The 16820-nt window shown below is 37.4% G+C and overlaps 1 protein-coding gene across 6 annotated transcripts in view; it reads left to right on the forward strand.

The window, feature by feature from the left end:
- Positions 1–14208, forward strand: part of FRMPD4 (FERM and PDZ domain containing 4) — a 301848-nt gene extending 287640 nt beyond the window's left edge. For 4 of the 6 annotated variants that reach the window (XM_064646612.1, XM_064646608.1, XM_064646611.1 and 1 more), the window contains 7 exons: positions 693–819; positions 3191–3280; positions 3883–4065; positions 7298–7436; positions 8013–9074; positions 9398–10669; positions 11814–14208. In XM_064646612.1, coding sequence (XP_064502682.1) covers positions 693–819; positions 3191–3280; positions 3883–4065; positions 7298–7436; positions 8013–9074; positions 9398–10669; positions 11814–13159 — 4219 coding nt within the window. In that variant the 3' untranslated portion in view covers positions 13160–14208. Of the gene's footprint in view, positions 1–692; positions 820–3190; positions 3281–3882; positions 4066–7297; positions 7437–8012; positions 9075–9397; positions 10670–11808 lie in introns of all 6 variants that reach the window. The other 2 variants (XM_064646614.1, XM_064646610.1) reach the window with 2 other exon arrangements.
- Positions 14209–16820: the final 2612 nt, after the last annotated feature.

Raw genomic sequence — 16820 nt, forward strand, 5'->3', positions numbered from 1 at the left:
CCATAAAAAAATAAAAAACCCAAACCCTAAAACTTTGTTACTGTTGCGTAGTTTATTTGCAGAATAAAAGTAACTGTTACACACTCAGTCTTGTAGAGTTTATCCACCATATTGAAGATCATGTTATATTCTATCCTATTAATGAATCAGCAAAAATAACTACTTAGAAGTGAGAAGTCAGTCTTCTATCAAAAGAGGTGCTTCAAGCAGAAAAAAAATTGGTAAAAGGAGGGAGACTGTTTTTGAGAGGGACCCTCTCCCCCCTCACCAAAAAAACGTATAAGTGATAAAGAAAATGACTCTCTGGTTTGTGTGTTCTAAAGGAAGCCTCAAAAATAAAATTACATCTGACATTACCTTGTAAATTATCTGCTATTTTAATTCTGTAATGGTGCTTGCCTATATAATTAAGTGGTATTTAACATAGACTTTAAACATCAAACTTAAATATTTTTTCTGAATGGCACAATTGAAGAAGTGGGAGGGATAGAAGAGAGATTATTTATCATTTTAAAACATCTTTTTCATAATAAATACATAGTTTGAATCTAGAAAAATAATATGTTATTGCAGAACCCTGATCAACTCTCCTTCTGTTTTCAGGTGATCGTTCACTTGACATCGTAGTCACCAGTCTTTAGATAAATAATCATCACAGAAATGTGAAATTAAATATATGCCTTTTATTGCAGAAAAGAATGGGGATTAGAGACTTTTCTTCCATCTGCTGTGCTGCAAAGCATGAAAGAAAAGAACATAAAGAAAGCACTTTCCCATCTTGTCAAAGCAAATCAAAACCTAGTTCCTCCAGGAAAAAAGGTATTAAATTTGCATCTTAATGGAAAATATGTTTTAAAGAAGAGAAAGGGTTGCGCATATGAGAAACATTTAAGGCTAATCCTTCGGAGAAACAGCTAGTCATTATATTTTCAGAGATTTAACTTCAGATGCTCGTACAACACAGCCAAGAACAATTATATATAGTCAATTATGCCCCAACTAAACTATCTTCTTATCTTGAGAATGACAGAGAACTGGTTATTAACACATCATGTATGATAAAGATATATATTTTTAAAAATTAATTTAGTGCTTTCTATGAATAGCAGACTCGTTAGGAAAGTTATTGTTCTCTCTATGATGCTCTCATCTGAATTACATTAACCTACTTGCTGGACATAAATGTTTTTCAGATTGTTTTCTGTTACACTGTAGAGAGGGACTTTTTGCTGGCCGAGATCTCACTGGATAGATGATGGTCCTTACAGTAAATGACCCTCTTTACTGTTGTAAAATGCTTTTCTTAGCACTAAGCTTTCAGTTCAGCTGGAAAAAACATGGAGAAGACAGTATCTCTGAGAAATATCTTTGTTAAATGCATACAACTAAGGCTACTTTTAGACACAGTAATGAGGTTTCTTAATGCAGGTCGTCTAGTCTGTCTTTGTAGTCAATGGAGAGAAACAGGCACTTTGAGGGAACGATTCATCCCATCCCACATTAGGAACCAAAAATAGGTCAGATTAGTTGTGTCCTAGAAATGCTTATTTCTCTTCATGAACTGTAAAAAGAATCTAAGAGTGACTAGTTGAGACATAAAATGATTTGAATCCTGCTTCATGACACTTTTTTTCTGAACCAAAAAACTTCAAAATAGCTGGTGCCTGAGCTGAGGTTCATTGCAGTCAGCAATGAAATCCTTCTTGGAGGTTTCAGATCACATCATGACTGTGAACATAGCTCTACGTGTTTGACCTGTGAAGCTCAAGAAGAAAGGCCACCTCTCTGAAGCACTGCATGTCTCCTATACTGCTGAAACTAAAGCTAAATTATGCCAATTGCTTATTATTTATCCTAGTAGAGTAAATTTGGGTTCATTTTGGAAGCCATCACTGTTGGAGACCTTGCAGGTGTAAGGTATGCCTTACAGTATCAGTTATTGGTTAGGAGAGATATTGCAACAGTCCCTTCCTGCAGCAAGCAGTCTTTCTGGGTTCGCTTCACTTTTTTTTTGATTTGAGCTTTGGAAATATATTGTTTCCGTTCTGCTTTTTTTTTTTACCAGGTAGGTCTCATAAACAAAGAATCTGAGCTCATCGTCACCTTCTGTCTCACTTGTAGGTACTAACACAGGAACTGATTTTTTTCTGGGGTCTTCTCTTCCTTCGCATGAAGGGAAGCTTCTCATTCTCAGGATTCTCCTGTTTTTCACAACCCCTATGTATTTCTCCACTGAGTGAACACGTAGTGAAGGAAAAGGGAAAGCACTATCACTAGTTGCTCTGCTTCAGATCCATTTCCTTCTTGGTGTCTAGAAAAAACTTAGGATAGGAGCTCTTAAAATGTTGTTCAAGATCAAACAATTTTTTGAATTAGAATTCCAGTGGCTGAAAGGAGACTAGCAAATGAGATGAGACTGTTTTATATTATCTTTCAAAAGTCTAGCTATAAGGACTTTACCATCAGGGAGGTAAAAGGTTTGGATCCAGACTGTTTGGGTGAAATGAACTGTTTCTTGTTTCCATTCTGTCTCATAAAGTATTTCCAAGTTTTATTTCCTAGGTAGGGAGTTTAAGTTCAGAGGAGAAAAAAAGGAGACAAATTATTACATGTATTACATGATATGATCTTATGTATTGATGTGCTGTATTTAGCTTTCAGGTTTATTACCTACTAAATATAGTGGAAGAGTTTCATTTTACAAAGTAGGAAATACAGTAACGAGTTGGAATAATATGCCAAGTACCACAAGTACCTAGCAAGATGTAATATACATAACTGACAAAAGCAAATTCTTTGTTCTTTTTCTCTATATAGGTGCATAAACATTAAAGAACTGATGGAATTTATGAATGGAGAGCTTCTTAGCCTTGAAATCCCTCAATGAACAGATGTTTGAGCACTTTTAACATTTTCCCTTCATTGAATCAGTTACGATGTTACTGCAGTGCTCTGATCTGCCCATTCTGAAGTCCTCAGTGCATTTTAACTAAACAAGCAAGATATTAATGTTAAGAGTGAAACAGTTTCTCCTCATCTGAAATTCAAGCATGTATAGATTTAGTTTCAAGCTCCAAAGAACTGTTTTTGCAGTCCATTCTCCTTATGTTACACAAATACGTTTTCTTTCTGAATTTTGTAATGTGATGATTTTCACAACTACCTCTTACCCCTGTTTCTCCTTTCTCAGCTCTCTGCTCTGCAAGCCAAGGTGCATTATCTAAAGTTCCTCAGTGATCTGCGATTATATGGAGGGCGTGTTTTCAAGGCAACACTAGTGGTAACATTTCTCTTACAATAGTCTTTCTCTTCTCTTGATTTTTTCATCGATGCTTTTTTTTTTTTTTTTTTGCAAAAGCTGGATTATATAATTTTCTTTAGAAATTTAGGTTTTATTCATACACTTAAAAATCATTGTTAATTGAATCAAATCACTTTTTTTTTAATTTTCATCTTGAAAATAACATACCTGATATAATTTGAACTTTACTGGGAATTTGGAGATAGGTAGCACTTTTCTAGCAAATAACACCATCCAATTAACTATTGAATGCTAAAGTTATTACTCTGGAAAAATCTTAATGACAACATTTTTCTTTTAACAGAAGGAGAGTCCATCCATCTGTCTGTCCATCTAACTGCCCATCTAAAAACTAGAGTACAATCAGCATCCAGCAGGAAATTCCTTTACTCTTTGTTTTTAATTACGAATCAAGTATGCTCTTGTGTATCTTCTTAGAAAAAACATAATAATCTTTAATGTAGAAATACCATGGAAATGTAGTCCTATGTAACTGCAAGTTATCACTGAAAGTGATTTCTGTCACTATGCCATAGCTATCATGTTTCTTACTTCTGCTTTTTTCATTTCTTCTGCTAAAGCAGGGAGAAAAGCGTTCAGAAGTAACGCTGTTAGTGGGGCCACGATACGGGATCAGCCATGTGATAAACACCAAAACAAACCTTGTGGCTCTCCTGGCAGACTTCAGCCATGTGAACAGAATTGAGATGTTTACAGAAGATGAAAGCAATGTTAGAGTTGAGCTGCATGTCTTAGATGTAAAAGTAAGTTTGTTCTTAATTTATTTTGATATAATATCTATAAATAATGTTTTTGTCTTTATTTGAATATTATATCAAGCCATACTATTCTGAATATTTTCATGCCAGCAATACTCTGAGGGTGCATTTTTAGCTCTTTATTTGGACAGTGCATGTATACTATGGCTTGGGCATTTGAGGGCCCTACAGCATACCAGACCAGTACTTTGCAGCACTTTTATTCTGTTTTGATTTTTCTCTTGGCTGACCCCAGGCAATTGGCTTTGTTGTTGTCTTCCTGAATTTCCGTGGTTAGAAGAGATGATGATGAAATTGGTCTTCTTTTGAAGCTTCTTCTAATAGACAATATTATTACCATTGGAAGTGTGATAGACAATATTATTACCATTAGAGAATCACCAGCTGCATCAAACCAGTGTCCCCTGAAATCCAGTGTTACATCTGCAAAGTTCACTGCAAGCAACCACATAGCAGTTACCAATTAGGTAAACTGTAGAAAAGCATGGGTTTTTTTCTTAGCTTTTGTAATTCTAGTTCAGTGCTTTGCCCTGCATAATATATTCACAGATGCTCATCATCTACCTCTAGTTGTTTAATTTCTCTTGAATCCCACGTAATACTTTGCATCTGTGGCATCTACTGGCAAAATGAGTGGAGTTTTGTACGTTATATTGTCCTGGTTCTTCTTGGTGTGCTTTCTATTTGGTTTTGAAGTGAAATGCTTCATGGACTTTCTAGGACATTAATAATAAGGATAACTAGAGATTGAAGGAATAGTTCTTGAAACATATGTATTTGATTAAAATAAATAGAGCCTAACAGTTTTTTCTGCTTACCCAGCTATACAGAAAGAGCATATGCAAGGAATGTTTTACTAAACTTTTGCTTTGAATGTTTTTTATATATTGACCTGGAACTGTTTCCATGTATTTACATTAATGAAAAAAAATTGCTGTAAATTAATCGAGATCCTCTTTGACAGCAACCTAAGAGAAATTTACAGGTTGGTAAACATAGCATCTCTTTCACCTTACTTAGTGGTGACATCTGAGGATCTCAGGCTTCTTTACCTGTTAACTCTGCTGTGCTAAACTCATAGCCCTCTTGTAAGAAAGCTGTTATCACCTTTTTACAGATGGAGAAATTAAATCCTTCCCATCTGCTCATATGCAGCACAGTATACCATAGTATTTTTTATTACCATGGTTTTATGTTGCTTTATATTATAATACTGTTACTGTCTTATTGCAAATTGTGTATATCCCCATCTCCTTGCATTTCAACATATTTAGTCTTAAAGTCAGCGAGATTGGCTTAAAGTTACAAATCTAGGAGGCTCTGGATGGAATTTGAAAAAAAAATGCCTCTCTGTGGGGCACGGGTAGGGGTTGTCACTATGTCCTATGAAGGAAATGCAGGCACACACAGGTAGGTATTCTCAGCTGATGTTTTCATCCCTTAACTTACCCTAAGGTAACAGGTTCATATATCCAGGTTCTGAATATGCCAGTATATGTCGTATATGCCATTATTTTCTTCACGAAGGGACAGTTCCAATTTTTATTGTTTGTTTCTTTTAATACATTTTCAATTATGTGTCACTTGGCAGAAGAAGGCAAAAAAGTTTAGCTGTCACAAGACTTTTCAGCAGATTAACAGTAGTTCACATAACTGTTTTCAGCGATTTGAGGTTTCTGTAGAGTTCATCTCTTTCTGCCAATCACTGCAGAAAATTTGAGATGAATATATCATTTCAAGTTTTAGTTTTTTAGTAGTCGCTCAAAAGAACAGAGATTAATTAACCTGATGTGAGTTTAATAATTTAGAGTAACTTTAATGGCTATAGTTGAATATCTTGAAAGAAGATTGGAAGCTCAAGCTGTAGCAAAAAATATGTTAAAGAAAAAAAATCACATAAATTTTTCTGCGTTCCTGAAAACTGTTTATAGAACATTCAGGGCAGCCGGGACATTTTGGCCTAAGATACTGCAGCACAGGCATTTAAAAACTCATCAGACCTATTCTGGGTTTGGTAGTAAGCTATGATCATCAGTTATGTTTTGGCCACAGCTTCTACCAGAATCAGTTGTCTTTTTACTAGTAAGGGGCTGAGTAGGTTGGAGAGCCATCCTTGTTGCATGTAATGTTCTTCCTGGAAAGAATGATGCAGGTCCTTGCATATGTCTTGTGACAGTGGGCTCTGCATGCTAGATTATGATAAATTGTCACAAATGTCCACATAGCTATGAGTCACTACAAAATATGAGTGATAAGGTGGGTTGTCTACAGTATAATTTCTATCTATGCATCATAGTAAGGGCTTAATTTTTATTTCCTGTCTAGGAATTATAGAGGCTAGACACCTTAAAATAAATTTGAGAACAGCTTTTGATATTAAAAGCTGCAGACATATGAACAAAATTTTTAGACAAAGAAATGTATATATGATGGCAAAAGAAAAGGGATTTAAAGAAAATTTATTTCCTATGGATATCTCAGGTTCCATGCTTGCTAGCCTGGCAGCCATAGTTTTTCAGAGCTCTGAGGTCTCTCATTTTTGTTGGTCTGGATTTTTTTTACAGTGCTTTGTGTTTGTTTTCTTTGCTGATCTCCTTTCTGAGGATCTTTCTACATTCTGAGGATCTTTCTCCATTCTCTTTGTCTCTATTTATCTGCTTATTTTTTCACTGTTTGTCTTTTCAGTAATGCCAGGCCACAAACACTGAAATCTTTTAACCTGTCACTGCCTCTGCTTTGTAATGATAACTTTAACCATGCTACTGTGTTTTCTGAACCTCAACTTTCCCTGAGTGTTTGCTTCCCATGTCTTGCTTCATTACATATGCTTAGTGCACCTTATTTTCTGAATCTGTGGATTCTCATACTACTACAAGACTCCAATGCCTAATGTACCTAATGAATCTGCATGGCAGATTCAATGTAACATTTAATAGTGGTTTGGCAAGGATAAAATATCTATGCAAGAAAAAGATGGAGCAAGAGTCTTAAAATGGTTAGCCTCATTCAGAAAGAGAGCATGTTAAGATGTCCAATTGGAGTTCTACCTTTTCTAGATTGTTTATGCTGTTTGATATTGGTAGTGAGGAAAATAAATTCTCGTGTATTTTTCAATGTAGTGTTTGTGATGTAATTCCTTTTGCTTCAATGTACTAGTATTGTCAGCAGGTGAACAAATTGAGGAGGAATGGCCTTAACTTGATTGTGTTCTTCTTAGCCTATTACTCTTCTGATGGAGTCATCAGATGCAATGAATCTTGCTTGCCTAACAGCTGGATATTACCGACTGCTGGTTGACTCAAGGCGTTCCATATTTAACATGGCCAACAAGAAAAATATAGGGAGCCGAGAAACAGGTATTCATTTCACAGTACCTTAACAATGGTCCAATGTATAAAGAAGTCAGCTTAAGCCAGAGCACCTCCAGATAAATAGAAGGCTATGTCAATAAGATCTGATTGCTGGCTCAGACCTAGCATCACAGTGTATCAGTTTAGCTTTATAATGTTCTAATATCCAGCCTATGATAGCATCTTAATGGTAAAATAAACCAATGATTAATTTCTTTCCTACGCTAGTAAAATAGATGCATGCTCCCTGTGAGTGTTATTTTATATGCATATATCTTTTGTAAGAATACATATGGAGAAACCAGCTGATTTTGTGTTACTATTCCTGCTATAGTATTTGTACCTAGATGAGGTTTAGTTTTATTCCAGAGTAGAAAAGTACCAGTTAAACTTTAGGTCATTAAGTCAACAGGTATTTCACTTAGAACAGAGGTGAATTTAAAAGAGTTTTTTTGAAGTCTTTCGTGGCTTAGCTGTCCTATTCAGAATGCTTAATGCTCAGCATTAACAAATTATTGTTTAAAAATTACATGATTTTGTTCTTTGATTTCACACTGTTGATTTTATTTCGCTGTGCCACAGGACCTGAAAACAGAGGGAAGCATAATATCCTTGCTTCTGAGTGGAATTGTATACCAAAAACTACCACTTTCCTTGCTGAAGGAGATCAGGAGACTCAAATATGCTTTGCTGATCCAAAACAGAAGACTGTAGATGTTTCTGAAAGTCTGTTATGTCAAAAAGAACACAGACATCTGTTCATAGAAAATACTTATAATTCAGGTGGATTTGATCAACATCTGGCCAAGCAAAGTGACCCTGCTGAAGCAGAAGAAAGCAGAAATTTTAACCAGCCTTCACTGCTGTCACTCTCAGGTTTGGAATCTAGCAAGAAAGCACAGGATTCCCCCAGGGGAGCAAAAGTTTCGTTTATATTTGGAGATCACAACTTGGATGGTATCAGTCCCCAGACTCTTGGCTATGAAAGGCTTTTGGATGAAAGTCCAGAAGTACTAGAAAAACAAAGAGCCATTTATATTAGTAATGCCAGTGATATTAAAGGCCTGGAGTTATCACCAGACACTGAAAGCATTCAGTTTGCTACAAATTCTGTTTACGCAACTATAAGTGATGGTAAAATATTTGGAGCTGCGGAAGGGATAGAAGAGCCTTTGCTGCATGATATTTGTTATGCAGAAAACACAGATGATGCCGAAGATGAAGATGAAGTAAGCTGTGAAGAAGACATTATGGTAGGAGAAATCAATAGGCCTGCTCTTCTCAGCCTTTCTGGTTCTAGTGATGACATTATTGATTTGACTTCACTTCCACCTCCAGAAGGTGATGATAATGAAGATGATTTCCTATTGCATACCTTAAACATGGCCATTGCTGCTCCTCCACCGGGCTTCAGGGACAGTTCAGATGAGGAAGACACTCAGAATCAAGCAACGCAGCCTAGAGACAACAAGGAGCAAGACAGTAATCTAGGCAATGATGACATTCCAGTGTCGCTTATCGATGCTGTCCCTACTAATACAGAGGGGAAATGTGAAAAGGGGCTAGATGATGCTGTAGTCTCTACACTTCAAGCACTAGAAGCTTTGGCTGCTTCAGAGGAACAGCAGACGAATGACAATTCAGGTTCTTTCACCATAGTTACATTTATTCATTGAAAATCATTCCATCTCATCCATTTAGCTTTGGAAATACTCCATTTCATGAGGGTTGGTTTGTTTTTTCTTAGTTTTCCTTTTATTTTTTGCCATCATTTTGCATATATCGTATTCCATATTTAATGGAGCACCATTATGTTATTAAACTACCTGTTTCGGGAACTGTGCAATAAAGTCAAAGTATTCTTACAAAGCATATTTTTGTCTCTAATACACCCCCTTTTGCTTTTCACTTATCCAGGTGCTTCAGCTGCTGTCATTTAATTGAGTCTTATTTTTTGTGGCTTGCAGGTGTAGCTATCCTGCGAGCATATAGCCCTGAGTCATCTTCAGATTCTGGCAATGAAACAAATTCCTCTGAAATGACTGAAAGCTCTGAACTAGCTGCAGCACAGAAACAGTCAGAAAACACTGCACGTATGTTTTTGACCACAAGTGAAGGCTACCAACCCCTTGTGGAAGAGCAGACTGAATTTCCTATTGCAAAGAATCAGGCTGGAGGGCCAGGCATGAAGCCCTCACAGCCTTTGTCTGGTCATCAGGCTGCAGAGCTACAGTCAAAAGTTGTGCCTTCAAAGCAGATTCTTCATTCTGATAACATGGAAATGGAGCCAGAGACCATGGAAACAAAATCTGTCACTGATTATTTTAACAAATTGCACATGGGATCCTTGGTATATTCTTGCACTAGTAAAAGGAAAAATAAGATGACAGATAGCGAAGTAAAAGCACCCTCTGATGGCAATGCTACTGTGAAAAAGCAACAGGGAAATAAAAAAGCAGAGACTGATGAAGATCTAAAAGCTAAATTTGGAACTCTTTCAGCAAGAGACAGTCAACGCCTAAGCACTTTTAATGTGGAGAGAACTGCCTTTCGCCAAAGATGGTATGCTGCTGATGATGGGGCAGCAGATAAGCCAAGCCCAGAAACAGTGAATGGGAAAACTTTTCCAAGAGTTCCTGTCATTGGTAAAGCAGAAACTGACTGTAAGGATGAAGTGGATCCTGAGGTGGATCAGGATGATACCTCAGGGCTTAGCCAAGGTGAAAATTTCCTGTCAGATATAACTCCTGTGTCTTCAGCCAAAGACCTAAACGATGCAGAAGATACCGATTTATCTGCAGATGACCATCCTTCAAAGCTTCCAGAAGCAGAGCAGAGTGTGGCTAGGCTTTGTGAATATCACTTGGCTAAGCGCATGTCATCTCTGCAAAGTGAAGGCCATTTCTCACTGCAGAGCTCTCAGTGCTCTTCAGTGGATGCAGGATGCAGCACAGGCAGTAGCACGTGTGCTACCCCTGTTGAATCTCCTCTTTGTACCTCTGATGTTAAGCACATCATCTCTGACCCATCAATGAAGGGTATTTCCTATGTTCCAGCAGATGAAAGAGCTGCCATTCTTCCAAACCATGGAACGACATACAAAGACCTGCACCAGCAGCCGGAAGCCGTGTGTCACAGAATGACAGTGCCTGTTGTGCATTCAGCAATTAATGCTGAACCACTGTTCGGCACTTTGAGAGAAGGATGTCATCGGATCCCCAAGATAAAAGAAACTACAGGTACAGCAGTAATAAAGGGTTTCTTATGCTTATTTTTAAAGCTATATGTTAGCTTTGAGGACTAGGTAAGACATTTCTATTATTTTTAACTTGAACTATATCTTCAAGTTGTAGCAGATAATGGGGTTAGAACTTTATTTATCTATTCATTTTACTTGTACATGTTGAAATATTCTTAAGAGCTGCATACAGAGATTGACTTTTAAAAAAACCTCTCATTACAGTTAAAAATATTTGGAGGGACACTGATGGTGAGGCCTCTTCCACTCTTTGGAAGCCTCTCCAAAATCCATAGTCACTTGAGTTCCAGGATACTTGCTAGATTATAAGATGACTTCAGAAGGTATAATAATGTAGGAGAGAAAAACCTGTGATTCATTTTTTATGTATCCTATATGCTATTTCAGCAGGTTGTCAAAAGCATGCCAATATGAATAAAAAGCTCTAAATGTAAGGATGAGAAAATGTCACTACTTTATTAAGCATGTATTTACTTCACAATCTGACAGTAAGTGTTTCTTCAAAGTTAAAAAAAATGCACAGTTTTTCAGAGATAGCACTGGAAATTCTTTCAGTTGTATTTTAAATGTTTCTCTCTTCTTGTGGTTGCAACCCACATGTAGCAGTTCTGTGCGAACGCATAAGAATCCAAAAGTGCAACAGACTAGGAGCTAGAATGAGAAATACTCTTTCTCTGCCAAAAAAAACACCCCATGTAACCAAACCAAAATTACCATGAACGCATCTTTCCATACTCTCTCAGGTGTAGTTAAAGGAGGTATTTTAATCTGAAAGAATTCATCTAATTAATAATAGAAAATATGCAATCCATATATTGGGGGAGATTTAGGATGTTTTTTAGATAATTTTCTATTCCTTTTTTAAAATAAATTTGCTGTACTGGAATGAACAATTAATTATTCATAATTTATAATTTGTTGATAGATTTTAAGAGGCATTTTAATGAAATACAAAAGACTAGTATTGAATTTTTTTATAGAATATTTTGAGGAATGGAAACCATTGGGAAATACCAGGAATCCATTTTTCCTGACTGATAATAGAGATTTAAAAGTTCAGTGTCCAAATATTATCAGGGTGATGCTTAATTATTCTGTCTGCTCTTCTACTACCCCTAGTGTAGCTTTCACAGAGCCTGAAAAGGGAAGACAAGGAGGCATGCCTACAGCTTTTCCTAGACAGCCTCTAGCTGACTCCATCATGCTATCATCCATGCTATCAGAATCAAAGGTGCCAAGTCAAAATCAAGACTCTTGTGACATTCCCAAAGTAAATCAGGCTTGTGGGGCAACAGTTAGTTTACGGCCATATGACATGATAGGAGGAAGCCTCAGGATGCCACAGAGCAGGAAAGTGCTGAGACGCAGCAGCAGCATCATTGGAGGATCTGCAGGCATTGAGATGCTGTTTGAAAAGAAGGCAGCCACGGCCAGTTTGAAATGCCTAGACATCACCCGAAAGGACGAATCCAAATCGGAGAGAAGGGTGGAATTTTCCCTGGGCAAAAAGCTGTCAAAAAGTTATTCTCAGAGCTGTGTGTTCGTCAGCACTGATAAGAAGGACAGTAAGAAGTGTTCGGGCACAGGTGCCACTCAGAAGGACTCCAAGCCATGTCGAACGTTGCCTTTGCGAAAGCTGGACACCAGCACCTGGAGGTGTCGTGGCCCCTTTAGCTATTGCTTCCTAAGCAGAGGAAATGATGACAACGATGATGAAGATGACCAAGACAGCCATCAGCTCTCACATCTCTTCGAACATAAGACCCCCTGTGAACTCACAGAACTAGCTGGTCAGTCGTTGTCCAGTGACAATGAGCAGAAAGTCTTGGAGTCTCCGAAAGCTGCTGAGCCCCCACAAGATGAGGCAGTCAGTGAGAAGAGCAGTGCCGACACCCAAGGTGGCCAAATTGATGTGAATCTCAATGATGTGGCCTTTGATGCACGAATCACACGAATAAATGTGATGAAAGAGAAGACTTATGCAATGCCTGATGGATTTATTGCAGCACAAAAGGATGCCAGTGAGCTACTCTCACTGGTCCGAGCAAGTATGGGCAAGAGAGAAGATTTACATCCAGAAACATATGACCTTAAACTTTCTAAGTACAAACAACTGTTATCTTTGGAATCGAGACAGTTGGGAAGTGCCTGCAGGAAAATGGCCATGGCTGATAAAAGCCCTGAGGAAATGCTTTTAGCTATGACTTCCAGCTTTCAAGTACTCTGTTGCTTAACAGAAGCCTGCATGCGTTTAGTTAAAGTAATGAACTCTGAAACACAGCAGCAGGAAATTATAGCTAAGATAGACGAGGTTGTAATAAACTACATTTGTCTTCTGAAGGCTGCAGAAGCAGTGTCAGGCAAGACCTCCGGTGATCCTAGCATTAAACTCTTGGCTCGACATTCGACTACCATGGCCGCTATTGTAAGCACACTAACACGTTCTCTTAAAATGCTTTTAAACAAATAAAATTCAAAAGTCACTTCATAATCTACCTTTGCAAAGCCATACATAAAAAAACTTTTATTTACTGTATGTGTATGAACTAGTGTAACAAACTCAGCTTTCTCTGTATATTTTGTTATTTTATATAAAATAGGTATGAGATTAAAAAAAAGTTAAAATACTGAACACTGACAAAAGTAATTAGTAGATCTGTCCTTCTGTTTATACAAAAACAAAAGCCAAAAAAAACCCCTCTACCCAAGACCAGAAAAAAAGAAACAGAAAAAATCCCATATAGGAGCAAGTTGATGTTTGACTATTTTTCATATAGTCAAATTTATGGTTGTATGAAGTGAACTTCTAAAGCCTGTTATGTCAATGAAGTTGTTTTCTGTTTCATCCAAGTTTTCACTTGGAGAATGCTCCATGTTTAGAAATGATAAATTAAATCATAATGTATATAACACAATATTTAATGTTTTAAAATTATAATTTTTAAGCATTGAAAATAGCAAAAAGACATTTAAAATCCAAGAGACTATTATAACTTACTAGAGAATATATATATAATAAATGACTCTTTTGTTCATATGGACTGAATTACCTGATTCTTCTTTTCTAGGAAATTCTGTACTTAAGAAAAAAAAAAAAGAAAAAAACCAAACTATTGAATATACCAATTTCAGAGGGTATTTGATGTATTGAACATTAGTGTTGGTATTTTAGACAGTGACGGTACTTGCGGAAGACTGAGGACACAGAAACCAGAGTGGTTGTGGTTTTCTCTCTGAAATGAAAGGTTGATGCCATAATGGTCAGACCAAAATGTATGGAGTGGGTCTATACACCCATTTCCCTGGTAAATGAGAGAGGGAGGACCATCAGGAAACTCATATGCTGTTTACTGTTTCATCATATACCTATGGTGCATCGGAACAACATGAACTGCATCTATTTTGTTAAATATTTTATACTTCATATTTTATGATTCTGAATGTTTAACTGTAAAAAAGTTAGAAATAAAATGAAGTTTTCAGAATACAATAAATATCTCTGAAATATTTCCAGCTAGACACAGTTCTTCTCTTGAATGATGACAAAGGCAAACTGTGAATAATCTCTCCCATCTGAACCTTTCTGGAAAACATTTTGTAGCCTTGTGTTTGAGAGGCAGCCAAAGCAAAAGCTCTCAGTTCCAAGTGGCAAATAGGCTTTCATAAGAGCATGTGGTAAAACTTTTCAGTGACCGAGGAGCAGCAACCTCCATTCTCCAAGCTGATGTAGGTAATTTTCATCTGTTTGTCACATACAAAGAGTATAACTGCTCCATTTTGAAAACTGACCCGTTCAGTTGAAGCACATGTGAAGCTTTCTGTGCTGAACTAGAGAGACTAAACCAACAAAATTAAGGAAATATTTTCTTTCACTTCACTATGAAACCAAGACAGGCGTTTTCCTCAGACTGCAGAGAAACAGCTTCAGAAACACAGTATCAGAAGCTTAATATGTTGTCCATAGGAGAAAAATCTGGTTTCTGAGACCAATTCACTTAGCACATGGACCCACTCTGGAGGGCAGCTCAGAGGTAGGCTGTAGGCTGAATTACACTATTGGTGGGTGACAACAGCTTGTCCTGTGTGGTGCTCACACTTGGTGCTCTCGTTCTGGCAGCCCAGAGAGTGGGACCAGAGCACTGCTCTGGTGCTGCAAATACTGTGGGTTTTGGCTGTTTCATACTGGGGGAAAAAAACAGGATAAATTGTTGTATTGGTACGTATTCCTTGGTTGTTTTCTGAGTTTATAAAAATGTCATCAGTGATTTGGAACCATTAAGTTCCAAAAATAAATTTATGATTGTCACAGCTAAGCATTGACATAGTTCATAGGAATGTGTTGCTTTCAGCATTGCTAGTCCAGTCCTTTTCATTCCACTCCATTTCAAAAACTGATCTAATTAATTCAAAGGTAAGCAGATTGTTGTTGTTCTTTTGTTTTAGCGCTTTCCTGATTGTAGACATGCTCCTTTTGCTCCCTGAAGCTAACCATGGCCTTTTTTTTTTTTTTTGTGGTAATATTTTTGGGGTTTGACTAGTGTGTGTGTGTATTTTTGGGGGGGGGAGAGAGGGCATCCTCTCCTTTTTAATGCATTTTCATGGAATCATAAAATAATTTGGATTGTAAGGGTCCTCTGGAGTTCATCTTGTCCAACCCTTGCTCAAAGCAGGTCTAATCAGATCAGGTTGCTCAAGGCTGTTTCAAGTGTTTATTGGACACCCTCCAAGGATAGATGTCCCACAACTCTGCACAATCTTTAATGTTAAAAAATATAAAAATATAAAAATTCTTCATGGCTAATCCATTGCTTTTCATTATATCACTGTGCAGCCTTTAAAGGAGTCAGGCTATCTTCTCTCTGTGCTTCCATCAGGCAGCTGTAGGCTGTAGCAAAGTTTCCCCTGTGCCCTCTCTCCTCTGGGCTGAGTAAAACCAGTTCCTTCAGCCTCTCCTTGTATATTGTGTGCTCCAGCCCCTGACCAGCATGGTCACCCTCCACTAGACTCCATGGTGTGATTTCATAAACGACCACCATGTTCTTGTCTCAGTTTTAATAAATAGGATCACCTAGCCAAGCTCTTTAAGGTATCTCTTAGCAGGCAGCTTTTCCTTTCCCCAAGATTTCAGATATCCCCACGTGGTACCATGCAAATGTCTTTTTTGTGATCTTTCCACCAAGAATTATATGCAGGATTTTAAATGCTGCCTTTTGAGAACTTGTACAATGGCACAGCTGCTGGAAATAATTTGTCTGCAGTCTCCTAGAATCGCGTGTTCACAGGCATTTTAGGTTGGTGTCTCATAGTTATCCTTTGTCAGGAAGTATGTTAATCTTTCTTCTGGGCTCCAGGGAACCTTATTGCAGCTTTTCAGTACTTAAAGAAGGCCTGTAAGAAAGATGAAGACAAGCTTTTTGGCAGGGTCTGTTGCAGTATGACAAGAGATAATGGGTTTAAACTAAAAGAGGGTAGATTTAGACTAGTTGTAAGGAAGAATTCTTCTATGATGAGGGTGGTGAGGCATGGAACAGATTGCCCAGAGAAGTGGTAGATGCCTCATTCCTGGAAACATTCAAGGTCAAGTTGGACAGGCCTCTGAGCAACCTGATCTATTTGAAGATATCTCTGCTCATTGCAGGGAGGTTGGACTAGATGACCTTTAAAGGTCCCTTCCAATAAAAACTCTTCTATGATTGTAAGATCCTGTGATTCAGCTTGTGTTGTCCAGCTAAGGAGAGTCCTGGATGATAATATACATAACTGCTATTAATTCTGGGGCATATGACCTTGCACATCAGTTGCTGCTGAATTATAACCTATTTTTATTAATCTTTCAGCATTAAGGTGACCCTTTCTTCCTATGTGGTGTCCTAATTGATTCCTGCATTAATTAATTGTACATCTTAACTTCATGACATCAGAGAATGTCATCAGTATGTACCTACTTGGACTAAGGCAGTAAAGAAATACTAAATAATGTCATCTGGAATATACTATATTTTTGTAGATTTTTATATGTATGCTGTATGTGTAGTGATTTTTTAACTTGACAAAATGGCAAGCATCTTCATGTCTGAGTCCTTGACTTCAGGCTGTTTTATAAATAACATTTAGCAAAATTTACCATTTTG

Source organism: Pseudopipra pipra, chromosome 2, assembly GCF_036250125.1.
Source record: "Pseudopipra pipra isolate bDixPip1 chromosome 2, bDixPip1.hap1, whole genome shotgun sequence".
NCBI classification, from domain to species: Eukaryota; Metazoa; Chordata; class Aves; order Passeriformes; family Pipridae; genus Pseudopipra; species Pseudopipra pipra.